General features: G+C 44.4%; 2 protein-coding genes across 4 annotated transcripts; one reads left to right on the top strand and one right to left on the bottom strand.

Moving 5' to 3' along the window:
* Positions 1 to 153: 153 nt before the first annotated feature.
* Positions 154 to 5,877, bottom strand: COIL (coilin). 3 transcript variants are annotated; one of them, XM_062011192.1, is made up of 7 exons: positions 5,616 to 5,877; positions 4,168 to 5,359; positions 3,764 to 3,850; positions 2,821 to 2,868; positions 2,258 to 2,333; positions 1,703 to 1,791; positions 154 to 1,187 (listed from the first exon to the last, which is right to left on the bottom strand). In XM_062011192.1, exons 1-7 carry the CDS (start codon positions 5,864 to 5,866, stop codon positions 1,098 to 1,100), a joined length of 1,833 nt encoding a protein of 610 aa, XP_061867176.1. In that variant the 5' UTR covers positions 5,867 to 5,877; the 3' UTR covers positions 154 to 1,097. The 3 variants fall into 3 exon arrangements, with proteins under 3 accessions (XP_061867176.1, XP_061867178.1, XP_061867177.1); XM_062011194.1 differs by lacking the exons at positions 154 to 1,187; positions 1,703 to 1,791; positions 2,258 to 2,333 and adding an exon at positions 2,368 to 2,417; XM_062011193.1 differs by lacking the exons at positions 154 to 1,187; positions 1,703 to 1,791; positions 2,258 to 2,333 and adding an exon at positions 2,437 to 2,575.
* A 151-nt stretch (positions 5,878 to 6,028) lies between these two features.
* Positions 6,029 to 17,095, top strand: SCPEP1 (serine carboxypeptidase 1). The gene is made up of 13 exons (XM_062011059.1): positions 6,029 to 6,132; positions 7,312 to 7,457; positions 8,368 to 8,457; positions 9,313 to 9,468; positions 9,990 to 10,064; positions 10,260 to 10,332; positions 11,233 to 11,270; positions 11,451 to 11,579; positions 13,030 to 13,114; positions 13,890 to 14,003; positions 14,624 to 14,761; positions 15,634 to 15,797; positions 15,921 to 17,095. The coding sequence occupies exons 1-13, from the start codon at positions 6,081 to 6,083 to the stop codon at positions 15,984 to 15,986; spliced, it is 1,326 nt and encodes a 441-aa protein (XP_061867043.1). The 5' UTR covers positions 6,029 to 6,080; the 3' UTR covers positions 15,987 to 17,095.
* Positions 17,096 to 18,318: the final 1,223 nt, after the last annotated feature.

Below are 18,318 nucleotides of genomic sequence, written 5' to 3'. Positions count from 1 at the left end.
CTCAGCAGGACTCTGCTACAATGTCTGGAATTTTCTTTTTGTTTGGTTTGCAAGAACATCTACACAGGGATCTGACTGTCCAGTTCTCTTAAAACCAAATTCTGGCACCAAACAATGGGAACTAAAGAGAACAGCAATACACAAATCAGCTTTACTCATACCAAAAACGATTCCTTCACAAACATTTTAATAGGGATAACACAAAGGTGTGGAATAGTTGAGTGTAATCATGCACAGGTCAGAGCACATGTTTACTAAACCACCAAGAACAATTTTCCAGGTGTTTGCTTGTATCTAGGTTGGGCTTGTTTTTCCCCAGGACTTCTGTTTAGGAGTCAAAACTACCCCAGATAGTGATTATCTTCAACTGTAGGACTTGCCAAGCTGCACATCCTAATGGTGACTAATGGAGGTACTAATCATTAGCAGAGATGCTTGTGAAGGTGCTGCCTGGTGACTCATTAGAGAAGAGAGCACAGAAACTTCAGCCCTTTAAGGGCAACAGGTTTCCAGAGCCTACACAGATTAGCACAGTGGGACAGGGATTCACGTTATATTCCACTGGTTCTAGGCAAAGTTGACAGTTACCTGCCTCTTGAAATCTACGTGTTCTGGTGCACCCTTAAACAGCTGCAAGGTCTTGGCTTTTCCATCCTGCTCTGCAGCTGCAGAGATGTGTGCACCTGCAGTATTTCTAATTCATTTTTAAACGTTGGGTTTCGTTACCCTTACAGCCAGCTGCCTCTGGACAGCAGCTACACAACTCCAGCCAAACCAGCCCTTTCAATGGAGTTACTGACAGTACAAGGTCACATCTCATCTTTTTGATCAAACCATCCCAGCTCTGCAGCTTGTAGCAGTAAGATATTAAAAACAATTATTAGGCTTCCATTCAGAAAAAAAAAACCCAACAGACTTATATTAAAGACTTTCTATAATAAACAAAGTTCCTGTATTACAAAAACAGTGATTCCTTTTCTTTTGGGATAGTCTTTTTAAAACCACTTATTAAAAAGACCCACCAGTGCCTCTGCTGCCCTCAGAACTAGAAAGCAGCATTTCACAAGTCTGTCCAGTTCTTTACATTTGGTCACATTTTAGATGGTTCCATTTTCAATGCTGGATCCATTAACTGCAGGCTCAACAATCAGTCTTGGCTCTATCAGTGCATCCCACCTTTCAGTTATCTGAAAATAAGACACAGACAATATTTAGCACCTGTAAGCCATTCAGGCAGATGTGATTTATCCTGCATTCTGCTTTGTCTGGACTTGAACAACCAGCACTACTGAACAATGATCACAGATCCTTCATGAGATTCATCTATCTTGGCAAACCTCAACCTGCCTGATATCCTGGGTAAGGGAAGATGCAGGTAAGAAAGTATGTGAAATGATTGACCTTGTGAGAACTGAGGCTCAGTCTAGACATAATACTGTTTATTTTATTAGCCAACACAAGGAGTTACACTGTTTGATAACTAGTTTTGAATCTAGTTAATTGGACAAAATGTAAGAGGTGATTCTAACCTTGTGATCATGCACGTTCTTGCTAGACAGGAACAATTCTTTTTGCTCCCATTTATTTTCATCAGTTGCATTATTATAAAGGGAATCTCATGGAGATGAACAGAGTTGGAATTCAGGGCATGTGTCAGCCAGGCAAAACTTGTAACAGGCTTCAAGAGAGAACACCCACGTACCTTTGTGTCCTGAGGAACAGCGTACTCGATCAGTTCTGCTCCATCAGCAGATTGGTAAACCAGATCAAACTTCCCTGGCTCTTTAGCAACTGAAAACCAAACAACTGCATTTAATATATAACCAAAAAGGTTTCAAAGTTCACCTTGTTTAGAAAGCTAGTCAAAGCAGGGGCAGGGGTTTGGGTGTGTAATTGTAACAAAAAGAATGTGAGTTTCAGGTCTCTGAGGTGCACTTGGCCATCAGGGACTCAGTTCCACATCCACCAAAGATGGTGGCTTCACTGACACACCAAAGAATGGCATTGCAATCTGACATGAAACCACCAGAGAGAGGAGTTACTGACAGCTCACACTGACTGGACAGATTTCATTTGATAAATACCTGTGAGCATCTTCAATACAATGAGGAAGTGGCAGAACTTCTTCACTGAAATAACTTTTTGGGGAGGGACTGAGGAGGGGAAGGGCAACTTGAGAAGCAAACTGGAAATACTCTTGAACTGTTTTCCAAGGGGTACAGATCACAACAAACATTTGGTGTCCCAGGGTACTTACCCTGTCCTGATGGCAACGAAAGGATCTCCAGCTCAATCTGGTTTTTATCAGCATTCCAACTGATTATTTTTCCCTCCTTCATAAAGCAACAAGAAAAGAATCAGGAAAGAGATAACTTCAGCACTGGGTAACCATTCCATATTTACAAGCACTGTGGTACCTGATCATAATTAGAGAAGTTAATCAGTGTTACAGCACTTACCCAGCAACCAAGTCATTTAAGCTAACTACAAAATCTTACTTGCACCAGTCTCAAGAGCAGTAGGTTCAAATACAGCCACCTTTTTTTTTCTTGAAGGTCTGCATTTTTTGCCATCTCTAAAATAATGATCATGAACAATGCTTGCATTTGTTTAGGTTTTGTTAAAAAGCAACCCTGCTACACCTTTTGCATTTTCAATTACTTTTGGGTTGTAGAGTTTTCATTCCTCCTGCTGCAGCAGGAAGAGCCTGCAGAGTCAAGTGGACAGCTACAGCAATACTGCACATCCTCAAAATATTTAAGCCTTACCTCACCTATAATAATTTTATGACTGAATTGATGGAGAAAAGAAAACCAGTACCTTATAGTCTGAAACTTCAGGACTGTAATTTTCAGTTAGTTCCAGGCGCTGTTGAAAGAAATACAAATAGCAAACTTCAACTTCTGCCGACCCCTGATGGTGACACCCACAGCCAGGCATCGCTGCTTCAAGCAAGAGGGAAGTGCAAGGACCAAGTCTCCCACCCCCAGGCAGTCCCCCAGGACTCACTGCTCCACAGGATTTACCCTCAGGTCAGGCTGTGAGAGGACATCAGGGAGATGGAGCCCAGACTCCTCAACTGCAGGGATTTCATTTTCATTTACTTTTTTGGTTTGCAGTTAAGTGTCATTATTTGTGGGGTAAGATTTTCATTAACATTGTAAAAACACTATAGAGAGAAATAACAACAGAGGGGTTTTTTGCCTTTTTGTAACATCTAATTTTAATGCTGACTTTCCTTGCATGTTGGAAAGAGAGGGGCAACGTCTGAAAGAGTCATTGTACAAATGTCCATGGGAGTTCACACTGAAATGACAGTGCAGATAACGTTTCTGTGTGTTACACAAACATAGAAAGTCTAAGAAATGCATTTAACTTCTGCATATGCTCCAAACTTTGGTCAAACTTTGAGTCAAAGTCAGACTTTCCAACAACAGGGATTGTGACCACTTCTACAGGAAACTGTGAGGTCAGAAAGACAGCAAGAGAGGAGTGAACAGCATGAGACACCTACAGACATGACACTAAGTGCCAAACCATTTACTCAAGTTTAAAGCAAAACTTGTTAAAATGAATGAACAGGTAGAGTGAGAACTTCCTAACTCTTATTCTTCTAGGGTAACAGTCCCAGAACAACATAGGCTTACGTTCTTCAGTGTAAGCTTTTTGATGCTGTCTAGAGCCTGTCCTGCAAAACTTACAGTGGCCCAAATGAAACAATTGTAGTCCACTAACACTCAGTACTTCATAAGTTCATAATTACCTTAAAGGCAATTCTTTCTCCCACTTGTGGTGGAGCAGCTAGAAGAGGTAACACACTGTAGTCTCTCTTGGGGACCTCCAAGGGATTCTGTGAAACAAACAATAAACCCTTTGATTTAATGTAATTCATAAAAGCAGAAGACAATGCGTGTGCTGTGTGGATGGTAAGTAGTTGTGAGCAGTAAGGTACTTGAGTGCTTTGCTTTGAGATATAATACAATCACTCAAATAGTTTTACAAACACTTCCTCAGGCTGCTAAATGGAGATACAGGAAACATCTGATTTATATGTCAAGATCAAGCTCTATCCCACTAATCTATTCCTGCTTTACTCTCATCCTATATGGGTTTTGTACATGCAAAGCTGCAAGAGAAAGGTGACCTCTGACTCTGTACATCACTCACCTGGATGAGAACAGAAGCATTTGTTGCAGCTTCATTTAACTGCCTCTCTTTCTGGCCTTCACTGCTGTAGTTATAGAAGAAGCCAAGGTTTGCTCCTCTGCCACGGCCTTGGCCCCTCATCATCCCACGATACCCACGGCCCCTAGGTTCCCTCCAGAAGTTCTCCTCTCCTGTTCCACGCCCCCTTCCACGCCCTGTGCTGGCGAGTGGTCCTTGCATACTGCTTGGCAACTGCTTAGCAGAGTTTCTTACTATGGAATTATTCAGTCCAGGATTTGCTGCAGATTTTTTAATAACAAGTGTTTCTGAATCCGAGCTCTCGGACTCTGACGAGGACGTCTGTCCTTCGGGAGCCTTGGTGCTGCTGGTTTTTACAGCTGCCGCCTTGCGAGGCAGCGACTTGTCCTTTGCAGTGCTGTCTTGTGCTGTTTCCACTTTCTCATCCTCTGTACTCGAGTCAGAATCTGAACTGGAGGACTGGGACTTTTTAGCCTGTTTACTGACTGCAGTCTTAGTGGAACTCGCAGCGTTGGCGTTTACAGGCACTTTATTAGAAACAGGAGTTTTCACATGAGAATTTGCAGCAACCTGGGATCTGTCTTTGGGAGGTATTTCCACCACAGGCTTAGGGGAAGATTTATTTTGCTTCACATTTAATTCACTGCTGTCAGTGTCTGACGACGTGCTGGAGGAATCTGAAGATTCCATCCCCTTTTTTCTGCACTGTGCTGTGATTTTTTTGATGTTGCTTTTAGTAGCATTTAGAGTAACGTTCTCCTTTGCCTGTTCTAAAGCCATCTTTGCTGCAGCTGCCTTGGTCTGCTTTCCATCATTCTTTTTTGTTGACAACTGCTTCTCCCTCTTCATTTTCTTAAGCTTTTTAGATTGGTCAGTAGAGCTCTCTTCCTTACCTTCTGTGAGTCTGTTTCTCCCATTAACTTCCTTTCTTTTCCTTTTCTCAAGCCTTTTGTGAGAGTCCCTGCCATCTACAGCAGCCTCTTCCCTACAAGAGGAATACTCAGGATCATGCTTATTCTTTTTCCTTTGCCCTTTGTGCCTGCATTGTTCATTTCTAGGGAATTCTTCCTCTTGCTGCTTTTGTCTGCACCTTTTTTTGCCATCTTTTGGTGTATAAGAGAAGCCATCATTTATTTTTTCGGAATCATCCGCGACTACCTCTTCCAATTTTACTCTGTGAAGAAAAAACCCAAAGAAAAGCCAAAAGCCACCGTTCAGCATCATTAACATCTTTCTTTCCTACGCATCAGCAGCTCAGGTAAGGTTGTGTTTTGGGAGAGGGGAAGCTCCACCTACGCGTGGCACCGCTCGGAGATCTCTCCTTCCCCGCCTGAGGGGATTCCCTCCGTGTCCCGCGGCGGGGCCGCGTTTCCAGCCTCCTGGGGATCCCCCCCGACTCCCACCCCACCCCCGGGCAGCCCCCGCCGTACCGCAGCGAGTCGTTGTCCCGCACGAGGCGGGCGCTCTCGGTGGGGGGCAGCAACGCCCCCTCCAGAAAGAGGCTGAGGCGGGCCCGGCGGCTGAAGCCGAACCTGTGCCGGATGAGGCTGGCGAGGTCGGTGACGAGGCGCACCTGGCTGGGCTCCAGCAGCAGCCAGCACAGCGCGCAGCCCGGGCTGCCCGGCGGCGGGTAGTCGAAGTGCAGCCGCAGCCGCACCGGGCCGCCACCGGCCTCCGCCATCTTGGAGAGACGCGTGAGGCGGCGCGCGCGAGGGGGCGCTGCGGGGCGGGAGCGGCGACGGCGCCGCGCGCGGGACACAAAGCGCGGGCGGCGCGCGAGGCTCGGGCCGCGCCCCCTGGGGGCGGGGAGGGGCCGGTCCCGGCTGTCCCGGCCGTCCCGGTCCCGCACCGCACGTGACGCGGGGCCGCGCGCGCCGGGAGCCGGTGGCTGCGGGATGGGGCCGCTGCGCGCCGCGTGCGGGCTGTCGCTGCTGCTGCTGGCGGCAGGTACCGGGCCGAGGGGCGCGGCGGGACGGGGGCGTGTAAGCTGCCCGTGCCTCGGAGGTTTCCCGGCGGGTGGCAGCCGGGCGGGAGGGGGTTGGCACCGGAGCCCCGCGCGATCCCCGACGGCGGCGGCTCGGGGCGGGCCCGTGCGCGGCCCCGGGAAGGGCTGTCGCCGTGTCTCTGCCGGGAACTGTCGTGACTTCGGGAGTCGTGCCCTCCCGCCCGGCTGACTGTGGTCTGCGCTCCCCGGGGAACCCTTTTGGAAGGTGAAAAGTCAGGTCTCGGTTGATCCCCCTGGGTCAGCGGTGCGGGGGAGGCTCCCCACGAGCCGGGGCAGCACCTCCCGTGGCGGCTGTGCCTGAGCGGCCGTCAGTCGTTCCCGAGAAGCACCCCCGGGCCCTCAGCCGTTCCTCGGCGGCTGCCAAGGGAGCCGTGTCACCGGCGGCACGGGCTGCTGCTGTCCGTACGGGCTGCCGGGAGCCAGGGCCCCTGGCCGCAGCGTTTGTGGATCAGCAGGGGCTGGGCTCTGTGCCCTGGAAAAGCCTTATCGTGCTCCTCCAGTGGACTGCTGACTTCTGCCGTGGTCGAGGAGATTAAAGGATGTAGTTTCAAAAGACTCTTTCTGGGAAAGTGTTGGTGTTCTAGATGGAGAATGGACTGACTGCTAAAGTCAACACGGCTCAACTGGTGTAACTGCCTTTAGGATTAGGTCTGGAGTTCGTTTAGAAGTGACCCCTCAGCCTAGTCAGTCTTTGCTTTCAGTCTTCCCAAAGACTGAGGTCCCTGAAGGAGTCCTGGGGACCCTGAAGCTGGAGTGAGTTATCCCATCATGTCAAGCAGCTCTGTGCTTTCAGCCCAGGCCTTGAAAAGACTCTAAATGTTTCCCTGATAGGAAAAAAAAGATGTCCTAGCTTTTGTGCTACTGTTTCAGAAGCAGCTGTAGTGTCAGATCGTGATAAGTAGGCCCTTAATTACACACTTAACTTCATTCATTGATGATAACTCACCTATGTGTGTGGGTGTAAGTATGGGCAGGTTTCTTATAGTCTTTTTTTTTGTGATGGAAGCCCTTCTAATTATCACACCCAAGACTGAAATGTAATGTTTTGGAACAAATCTAGTGGAAGATCCAAAGCTGAGCCTTTTTACCTAACTGATTGTGATTTTTATTTCCCCTCTAAGGTGTAGTTCTGAGGCAATCCCAGGGGCCTGAAGACAGGTGGGGATATGTGCAAGTTCGAGATAAAGCCCACATGTTCTGGTGGCTTTACTATGCAAATAACCCAACCAAAGACTTCACAGAATTACCTCTCATCTTGTGGCTTCAGGTAAGGCTTGGTGAAAGACACTTCAACAATAATTCTTCCCACCTGTGCCTGGTTCAGTCTGATAGGTGTCTTGCAGCTTGACAGAAGTTGGCTTCAAATTATCCAATTCTAAATAATTCACCTTGTGACTGAGGTATTCAGCTGAGGAGGAAATAAGTGACATGTTGTTCTGCAGTTGTGGGGGTGTCCTCAACCGTTTACCTTCCATCAGGTTAAATTGCAGAAGTAGAGGCTATTCCTCTCACCTATACAACAGTGCTTTTCATGCCAGACACTGCAAGTACATTGTAGCATCATGGCTCCTTTTCTGAAGAGCTGACAGTCTAAACAGTGCTCAGAGAGAGAAGAGAAACAAACCAGAGATTTAGAAAGATTTCTAAACTGAAACGAGAGTCACTGTTTTAGAGATGGGTCCCATTCAGTCACAGCTTGGTAAGAGGCAGTGGTGTGTGCTCCATGTTCACCTCCAGCAGTACATTTCAGAAGTTAATGTTGAATATAATCACTTCAGGATCTGGTTTTTCTCTGTGGCTTATTTCTTCAGAATGAAGTGCACACTCTGTACACGCTGATTAAACTAATGACTTGCAAACCTCTGTCAACAGCTGACTGCATTCAGTGTGAAGGGAATGAGAGGAGGTTTCAAACTGCACTCCCATAGCATGCAGCTCATTAAGTGCTTTCACAAGTGGGTGATTGCTTCTCTGTTTAAATTCTTGCTTTCAGAAATGGCATGTATATGCATAATGAAAGATGATGAGGAAGAGAGAGCCTGCTTTGCAAATTAACACCTAGTACAAAAGTCACTTTTTAACGTTTTCAATCTGTCATTCTACTTACTGGCTTTGTCTCACATCTGTCATATCTACTGCTGCCTTTTAACTTCTTTGTCATTGGTATTTCCCCACAGGGAGGTCCAGGATCTTCAGGCTGTGGGTTTGGGAACTTCGAAGAGATCGGACCGTTAGACAAAGAACTGAAACCAAGAAATACAACCTGGGTACAGTAGAGTTCAGCTTCTGATTACTGATGGCAAATGTTTGTTGCTTGTGTAAGCAAATGATTGCTATGCAAAAATGCAGTGAACATATTTCATCTTAAAACAGTCTGGTTAATAAATTGGCTTATAGGAATAGCCTTATTGAAGAATAGACCTACTGATTTGATTTGATGGAATGTATTGGGTTCCATGAATTTGTGAATTGCAGATATCTGGAAAACTGAGAGCAGAGAGATTCTAGAAAGGTGTTATTTCAGATGATGGCTGTATTGCACACAGGTCATAGAGGTTTTTCCAGATGCTGGCAACAGAGAAGCAACGACTCATAATTACAAGTCCAGTGTGGCCTTCAAGGGAAAACAAATTACAGCTGCCTCTGCAGGTGGAAGTTTATTCAGTGATATGTATTTGTGCTCTAAGCTACTAGTAGTTTATCTATTCTGGAGCTCCCTAGGCTGTATGGGTGATCTGCTCTTGCATCACCAGGAGTTTTGGGGTGTCTTTCTTGTTGTAGAAGAAGCAAACTGCAAGACTTTGTGATACCTCTTTGTTATGCTTTGAGCCATGCTAGCTGTCTGTGCTGATCTCCTGAGTTTATTTGTACACTTGTAACCATAGATCTGGAGCATTTGCTATAGATTCTGTGAACCCAGAAGAGAACACCCTCTTATCTTACATCCTGACAGACAAGTCTCATCTGTAGCATTCTCCCTTTTGGATTTGCACCTAATTTTTCTGCAGGTTGTCTTGGAGCCAGTGATTTGGTGGCTCAGTTAATCACTCCTGCCATCAAAATGAAGTTTTTTCCTGGTGCTGAACTAAGATTTCACACAAACCTTCTTTCTGCTTTTACAGTTGCAGGCAGCCAGTGTCTTGTTCGTGGATAATCCTGTGGGTACAGGATTCAGCTATGTGGATGATTGTAGCTTGTTTGCCAAAAACCTTAGCACAGTGGTTTCTGATATGATGGTTTTCCTTGGCGAGTTCTTCACATGCAGAACAGAATTCCAGGTGAGTTGAATTCTTCTTTAAAAGCAAGGAAAAATATGATTCTAAACAGATCTCAAAAAGAATTAGTAACCAGGCTTAGAGTTGTGCAGTGTAGCATGCATTGAGTGGGAGTCAGTAAATGCATGCATTTACTACCAAGTAGCATGCATTGAGTGGGAGTCAGTGCAGCTGTAACCACTACCTCTTATTTCCCATAGTTGGGAAGTTCTGTCTTGAATTTGGTGCTAGTTAGATAAGCAATGGGGTGGATGATTGTCAACAACAGTGTGATCTGAGAAGCATATAGGATCACAGCTGTTTCTAGTTCCAAAATAGTGAAGTGCCTCCTTCCAAACTTTCCCCAGTAATTACACCAGAGTGTTGTGGAAATGTTTCCTGCAGCTTAGAATCAGAGGAACATCCAGAATTTGACAGTGAGAGGCAAAGAGCTGGTGTCTGGGTTCAGTGGGATGTGGGAGACAGTTGGAGGAATCTTCTGCCCTCTGCCCAATGGGTTCATTGTATGGCTTCTCTCTCTCCAGACCATCCCATTCTACATATTTTCTGAATCCTATGGGGGTAAAATGGCTGCAGGCATTACTTTAGCACTGCATGAGGTAAGTAACTGTTCACTTTTCACTTCAAAATGTGGTGTTCTGCAATTACTTAAATATCCTGGAATACACTATCTCTGTTGCCTAATTCTGACTGCTGCTGATTTTTTTTCACTTGAAGAAAATTGTTTCTGGAGTCATTTGTATCCAACTAAAAGTTATTTTTGTTTGGTTTTGTTTCTCCTCTTATTCACCAAGGCTGTTCAAAAAGGGACCATCAAGTGCAATTTTATGGGGACTGCTCTTGGAGACTCATGGATTTCTCCTTTGGGTATGTTTAAAATCCTCAGATTGTGGGAGGTTTGTTGTGGTGGTGGTTTGTTGTGGGTTTTTATCATTCCATGGGTAGCTAGAGTCCAAAATCCCAGTTCTGCTTTAAGTGAATGAAAACTCATCTAGAGTGTGAAAAGTCAGAGAGCAAAGTCAGTGAGGAGCATACTTGCATTTGAAGTGGGATGGTAGAGAAATGTCCCTACACATCTCTACAGCCTCTGAGGTGTTTTGGTAAGAGTATTGCTCTTGAAATGTGGCCACCAAATGATTCACAAGGTTGCAGCTGGTGTTTTCTCTTTCTTTTCACAAGAAGACCTTGTGTTGAGGAACCAGTGTGCTCGCAGAGCTGATAAAGATAGATTAAAGGATTCTTAGTCCTTCACCGAGATTTTAAGGGCAGGCTTCATGGTTTCTCTGCAGCATGGGACAATGTCAAGCAAACTCCTATCTGTCTCCTATCAGCTGATCCTTGAGACCTTGTAAACAAACTTGTTATAAAACAGGTTTGTTCTGTAACTGGATTTGTTTCCCCTTCAACTTTTGCAAACAGATCAGTTTAGACAATGGCCATTCCTTTGGCAGATGTCTCCCCCTGTTCAGACTGTGCTGGAGTGAGATCATTTTGATAAGAATGTATCTGTTGCTTTAGATAATTTTCACTGATTAACATTTAGGAGGTGAACAACGTTGCAGTGTTTTTACTGGTTCTCAAGGTTTTGTAAAGAACATGCTCCATGGTACATAACCTTTGGGCTAAACTGAGCTGCTGTTACCTTTTTACTGGTTAATTCCACTCCATATATTTTTTTGCCACAATCATTCTTGCTACAATAAAGGAAAAGTGAAGGAAACTGTATGTCAAAAACTTAGATGTTTGAAATCTGTTCTATTTCTTTAGACTCTGTGCTTTCTTGGGGGCCCTACCTTTACAGCACTGTAAGTACCTTCTTAAGCTCTTGGTCCTCACTTTGACTTGCACTGCCATGCATATAAATGGATGTTGATTTTTAAGGTTAGCTCTTAACTGGAATAAAACCTCAACTGTGTGAAGACTGTTAGGGAGAAATGAATGTGAAATTGTAATTAAAGCTGTCCTCCTTTTTGTTTGCCTTTCAGTCTCTCCTTGATGATAATGGTCTAGCAGAGGTGACTGCTATTGCCAAAGAAATAATGGATGCAATAAATAAAAATCAATATGGGCTGGCCACTGAGCTCTGGAGCAAGGCTGAAAACATCATTGAAGAGGTGAGAACTTCTGTGTCCAGCATTAATAGGTAGCTGATGCCAGGGGAGGCTCACCATGTCAGATTATCCTTTCTATGAGCACTGGATTAGTGTGAATTCTCCAGCCCCCTGCACAGTCATTTTTGCCAGTATTTGTTTTACCTCAATGCTGGTGTGAAAGAGCTGTTTGCTGTGCACCATTGTGTGGTTGTAAGAGGCAGTGGAGGAGGGCAGCCCACACACAGGGGCTTGCAGTATTACATCAAGGTTTCACTGGCACATCACTTAAATAGATGCTTAATTCTTAGCATGCAATTAGTTTCAACTGAAATGAGCTGTGTATCCGTGAAGGCTTTGGTTTGAATACTGAAAGATGCACCAGCAAGACACAAATTTCAAGTTAAGCATAGATCTCTAATTAAAGAACTGCAATAGATACACAGGATGGAAAGGAATCTCAAGTTATGTCCTGTTACTGTGGGTTACTTCATCTTGTTACTTAGCAAGTTCCAGCTTAAAAGATAAAGTTTTGCTCTTTTTTTTTCCTGTTGAAGGGTTGCTCCAACATCTCAGTCTTTCTTGTGTTTTTGTTTTAGTACAAGTAAGGCTCTGGCCTTCTTAAACAGAGACTAATGTGGAGCTGCTTCCTTGTCTTGCTATTTTTGGTTTGCTTTGTTTTGTAACTGACAGTGTCGTGCACATTGCTGGTTTCACTTCTCACTGTTTGGAAGGAACTTGTGGTTCCCATTTTGCTTTCTCTTCAAGTCTGCTTGTCTTCTCCTCCCAGTTATCACTGTACAGGCAGTTCATTTCTTCTGGGGTTGCTGTGTGAGCTGATTGCTGAGCTTTTAAAAATAATTAAAGCAGGGCTTCAAGAATGTCAATAACTTTCTGTAAAGGAAACATTGACCAGATTGTCCTTTGGATACAAGCAGTCTGCTGTCTGCACCAGAGCTGCCATTTTACAATTCCTGGACATGTCCAGATGTCAGCAGTTCCAGAAGAGGGATGGCTGATACCTATCATCGTGTTCTTGAAGAAGCATTTGAGATTTTGAAGGGTTGTAGGTTGGAAGGATGTTGAGCAAGAGGCAGCATCAGGCTAGACTAGATCTAGCAGACGAGACCATCTGAAGGCATCATCTGGCATTGCAGTTCTCTGTAATGAGAATCTGTAGTCATTGGCAGGGTATAATGCTTCCTGTAGCATCACATCCGTTTCAGAGGAGTAAATAGCATCCCTGGCACAACCCATGTGTGAGCAATACAGACCTGAGAAATCTCTTCCTCACTTCTCAAAACTAATGTAGAACTCAGGGGTTTTCTATAAGTACCTTTCTGATGTGTAGATGAAGTGGCAGGTCATGGGGTCCTTTATTTAGGATTTACTTCTCTTTTTTTCAGAAGAAAGCCTGTTCCTCATCTGAGACACGTTCTTTTGACACTGTTACTGAAATTATTTGTGTTTTCAGAACACAGACAATGTGAACTTTTATAACATCATGACTAAGGATGTTCCAGAAATGAAAACAGATGAACAAGGAAATCTCCATCTCAGTAAGTTGGATTTATGTACTTGAGCTTCTGAGGCCCTATGTTTGCATTCACTTCCCTTCAACTCTTGGTAGTGGCAACAGCCTTGAATTTAGCACATCCTTAAAATGAGACTCTCAGATCCAAAGGACATTGATATTCTCGTGAGCAGAACTTGTTTGCTCTTACATAAATGGGGATAAATAGGAATGTGGAACAACCCTTCTATTGATTACATCTCCACCTTTTACATCCTGCACAAATTACAGCAAGGAAGTACTCAGTGTAATTGCAACATAGTTCTGTGACCTTTGAGTTACTTCCTCTTTATCATTCATCTCTATCTTCAAGCTAGGTCACTGAAATATCTCAGCAGCATAGTCTGGTTACACTTCCATGTGCAAAACAACATGTACAGAGTTTCTTTCAAGCTCTTTATATCTTTCTGCTGGCTTCAGCAGGGAAGGTGAACAGCACAGTTCCTCCAAAAAGTAAAGCATTGCAGCTCAACTGGTCTGTTGAGGGGAAGAATCCATGTCTGTACCAAGTGGCTAAGGCAGAAGCTGGTCCCCTGAAAAAAGTGCTGTTAGCCAAAATAGAAAAGGATGGTTGGGTTCTTCTCCTGACCAAAATAAGAGTTAACATCAGTGTTTTCTAGGAAGAGTAAGCAAATCTCTCTCTGTGGTGTTGCACTTTCATTAGGAAAGAGTTTGTTGGCCATGAGTGTAACATTGGCAGTGCAGGATCACTGTCTTAAACGTGCCACTAATCACAGCGTGTTCTCTCCTTTTGTTTTTAGTGCAGCTTTACCAGCGGCACGTCAAACCCATGCATAAGGAGAGCCTGAGTGAGCTGATGAATGGGCCCATCAGAAGGAGGCTAAAAATTATTCCTGACTGTGTGAAATGGGGAGGTACTGTCCTGTCTGCTAATGTGGATCTAATGAGTGCATTATTGCTGTTTACAGTATTGCAGCCTGTAGGAAGATACCTTACTGGAGTAAGCAATCACATTAAATTGTCATTATCCTTGGGCCTAAGAGAGGACTTACTCTCAGAGTGAACATGGGGTAGAGCAGGCCCACGGGAGCAGATGTGCTTCTGATTTTGCTGCTTGTATCTATCTGTAGACAAGCAGCTAAAAATACAGGAAGAGGAAGATCCTCCCTATCTCAGCAGCTGGCTTCTGTCTTTCAGGGAGTCTTGCTGAAATTTCTATCATTCTTTCTCTGCCAGAAATCTGATATCACAGAGTGCAGCATAGAAAGGAAGGTTTTAAAGGACTGATGCCAGCACCCTGTATAAAAGGAGCAAGAAACTACAGCACTGTCTGTGAGCTCCAGTGGAAGTATGGCTGTTTTCTGGCTCTCTTCAGTTCCTCAGACAGATAAATCACTGGCTGATACTTTGAGCTAGGACTGATTTTTATGCAGCCATGAACTGCATTTTAGAACCCTTAGCCACTTGCTTCTCTCCTTGCTTGGGGATGACATCTTCATCTGTTAAAATTTGTCTTTCTTCTGGTTCCAACCAGGCCAATCCAGAGATGTCTTTGAGAATATGGCTGAGGACTTCATGAAACCTGTCATTGATATTGTTGATCAGCTTTTGGCAGCCAACATCAATGTTACAGTCTACAATGGGCAGCTGGATCTCATTGTTGACACCATGGGTAAGGAGTTTCTTGACTGAGGTTGTGAATAGAACACATGATTAATGTGAAGTTGCCAGTAATACTAGTGCCTGTATGTCTCCAGTCTCCTGTACAAATATCCTATTGAGCTTCCAGTGCTTAAATAGTGCAGTCCTAAATGAGCAGCTCTTTGCATCTCTCTGAGGCAATTCCTTTACCTCTGCTATAGTGTTGGGAAATGGATTTGCAACATCAACAATTGGTTGTTTCAATGAAAGCCATAAGTAGGCAGCTAATAATTCACATAATTCTTCTGGATCGTCATATATATGCCTGTATGTTTGCTCCTTCATAAATGAACAGTTAGGACAGATGAATAGATATACAGAGATTATCCTCCCTTCTCCTGCTGTACCTTGAAGATCTTGATTTCTGGGGCAAAAGTCCTATCTTGCTACAGATTTGTGCACAACACAAGTCAGTCTTCACTGAGTGTCCTGAAGCTGTGAGCATGGTGCCAGCTAAGTTGGAAAAAGGGTGTCAGTAATTAATTGGGGAAGGTGCAGTTGAAGAGTGGTCAGAGCTGCTGCTCAGTAACTGGTGTAGGCTTCTGCACCTCTTGGTCTCTCAAGGGGTGCACATGTTCAACTTGTGCAATCATAAGTCAAGTTCACCTACATCTTCAGTGTTTTCTTGTTCCATTTTTCCTCCCTTGATTTATTTCAACTTGTCCTGAATGCAGCCTTGGTCGTTTTCCTAGGCATAGCAAAATTGGGTTAAAATCTGAGCACACACAGACTTTTTGCTGACTCTGCTGTATTGGTATCTCATACAGTAGGCATCCAGTTGAACTGGACCTCCCCAGTTGCTGTGTCAGTATCAGTAATCAGCATATCTCTTATCTCTAACAGGTCAGGAGGCATGGATCCGGAAACTGAAATGGCCTAGTTTGGAGCAGTTCAGCCAGCAAAGGTGGAAGGCACTCTATGTGTCTCCAGAATCCATTGACACAGCTGCTTTCTACAAGGCATATGAGAACTTTGCCTTCTTCTGGATTCTTAAGGCTGGGCACATGGTAAATAAAATAGTTCCTGGAGTGGGCTGCACCCTTAGCAGCAAGAAAACCAAAGATGCGTGTATACCTGCTGCCTGCTTCCTTAGAGCAGCTGCTTACCATGTGCTCTCATCTCTGTGCTAGGTACCATCTGATCAAGGAGAGATGGCACTGAAGATGCTCAGGATGGTGACCCAACAGCAGCAGTAGGGACAGAGAGGACAGCTGGGGTGGCTTCCAGCCGGGTGCCACTGCTCTTGCGAAACTGCAAATCCAGAATAATAAGCTGCAGGAGGAACAACAGCTGTTTGGACACAAAGCCTCTCTGATCTTGCATTTTTTTTCTTTGAATGAGTTGTTGCTTTTGAATTTGTAAGCTGTGATTTGCTGCCTTAATACTGTTCATAATGACTCTTCCAGAGGGAAGTCCACTGTCATAAACAATTAGCTCTGAGTCTTTGCCTTCAACTTGAAAGGATTTGGTGCTTTTGTAAGAAGCTGCCCTTCCCTGAATGCTCTCTTGTCTTTTCACAAACCAAGACTAGAATTTGAATCCTGATAGATTTGGGTTTTTTGCCTCTTGCAGAGCTAACCTGTTTCATGAGGCTGTGGAATGTTCCTTCCTTTGTCCTCAGGCTTGAGTTGCCTGAGTGGATTACCAGCCAAAGACATGGAAAGGCCAGGAGAGAGGACCTGCCCTAGAGGAGTTACAGTCCGTCTTACCTTGATGGGATGCCTGAGTTAGGATCCAAGATTCTTCAGGCTTCCTGTGCTATGGAGAGAGAAGAACAGCTCCCAGAGGAGGATTTGACCTTTTTCAGCTGTCTGTTTGTTTCTTGTTTTCATTCTCTTTCATGACCGTTACTCAAACTTTGCCTTTAGCTGTAACACCAAAGCACATCCAGCAGGAATTCCTGCTTGCCTGTGCTGAACCAGGAGCCCTGTTAATACTCTCTTCTTGTACAGCAGAGAATCCTGATGGACCTTCAGAGCTTACCCTAGAGAGTGAAAAGGAGAGCAGCATTATTTGAGCAATAATTGCATAATTCTGAAAGATATCAGCAGTGTTTGAGAGAGATGTATGAGCTTGAGAGATGTATGATCTAGAACCAGTATCTTGATGCATATTTTTCTAGAGCCTTTTTTAAGTCTTGCAGAGGCCTATGATGTTGAAACAACTTTTTTTTAATGTGTAGTTCACAGTCCATCATTAGAGTTCTGTGGAGCACAAAGTGACTGTTCTTTACTGGTGTCTGATAGAAGGCACAACAGCTTGTTCCAACTGTCAGAATCCTAAATAAATAGCAAACCCTCAGTTACTCCAGCATTACTTCATGAGTGAAACAGTCATGAAATGTCTGAAAGTGTTGGCTTAGCCAAGGACTGAGGCATAATGCTGTGTAAACACATATTCAATCACCCAGCAGCTGGACTATTGGAACCTAATAATTGCTTGCTTCTGTGTTCTCCACTTGATCTGTATTCCTGAGAACTTCAGCAATGCAAATTCAGACTTAATTTGTTAAAAACTACATTTTTCAATGACTGCAAGAGGTGTGAGTCATCTCCCTTCAGCATCACATCGAGTCACTGCTTGAACATCATGCCTTTTCTGGTTTGGCTTTTCAGTTTAAAGGCCCTGCCAATGGGAGCAGGTGTAGTCACACTTGAGAAGGAAGGCTACAGGTCTGTGCTGTCCCCCATGACCACGTGGCAGATGAGGAGTGAGGGGTGGACAGAGCACCTCCTGCCTGGTGCTTAGTTGCAGGCTGGGGATAAACCACAACGCAAAGGCAGGTCACTTGTCCCGCAGAAGCTGTGACAAATTGGTTGCCTTGAAAGGAGCTCAAGTCCCACAGTGCATCTGATTAGCAGTGACAGACTTTGCCCATTTGGATTTCATGCAGTAAGCAGTTTCCAGACAAGAGCTGTCACTGGATAAATCCATTAGAATGAATTGTTCTAAATATTAATAAGATTTTTTTTACAGATCCTGGACCAGTCAAAAGAAAACAGCCCAATGTTTGTATTTCATCCTCTGCAGCTAGAGACTCTGATTGCTTGGATAGTTTTCATACAAACAAGTCCAACTGTGTTAAATCAATAATTCAGCATTGCCTCTTCAGCATCAACAGTTTTGGCTTCTTATAACTCTGCCCTTCCTCAGCCAGAGAAAGAAACCTAAAAGTTACCCACTATGTGATAAGCAAGTGTCTGCTTGTCTTTTTCCTTTCTGTTTTGTTGAATCTGAGAGAACATAATGGGGAATAGTCACTTGATGCATCCACTCTGCCTTAAACCAGTGTCTACCAGTGCCTTGTGGTCACTGGCACACAGAGGATAGGGCACAGATGGACCTTTGATCTGGCTTTTACAGCTGTTCCCGTGCAGTAGAGGTTGAAACTGTTGTGGACAGATGAACACAGGATGCAAGAGATTTGCCCCACAGGGGTATCTGTGCAGGGACAATATTTGTATCTAATGGAGCTAATCTGGCATGGAATATTTTTGCTGAAGGAAAAGTGACTCACAGAAGCGATTT

The sequence above is a fragment of the Colius striatus genome, chromosome 18 (assembly GCF_028858725.1).
Source record: "Colius striatus isolate bColStr4 chromosome 18, bColStr4.1.hap1, whole genome shotgun sequence".
Taxonomy (NCBI): Eukaryota; Metazoa; Chordata; class Aves; order Coliiformes; family Coliidae; genus Colius; species Colius striatus.
The sequence above is the reverse complement of the archived record's forward strand: the minus strand, read 5'-3'. Positions and strand labels throughout refer to the sequence as shown.

Coding starts and splice junctions, on each gene's coding strand:
- SCPEP1 (XM_062011059.1), top strand. CDS start 6,081: ATGGGGCCGCTGCGCGCCGCGTGCGGGCTGTCGCTGCTGCTGCTGGCG. Junction 9,469..9,989: donor CATGCAGAACAGAATTCCAG/GTGAGTTGAATT, acceptor CTCTCTCTCCAG/ACCATCCCATTCTACATATT. Junction 15,798..15,920: donor TTCTTAAGGCTGGGCACATG/GTAAATAAAATA, acceptor TCTCTGTGCTAG/GTACCATCTGATCAAGGAGA.
- COIL (XM_062011192.1), bottom strand. CDS start 5,866: ATGGCGGAGGCCGGTGGCGGCCCGGTGCGGCTGCGGCTGCACTTCGAC. Junction 5,360..5,615: donor CGGGACAACGACTCGCTGCG/GTACGGCGGGGG, acceptor TTTTCTTCACAG/AGTAAAATTGGAAGAGGTAG. Junction 1,188..1,702: donor CTGTTCCTCAGGACACAAAG/GTACGTGGGTGT, acceptor TCTTATTTTCAG/ATAACTGAAAGGTGGGATGC.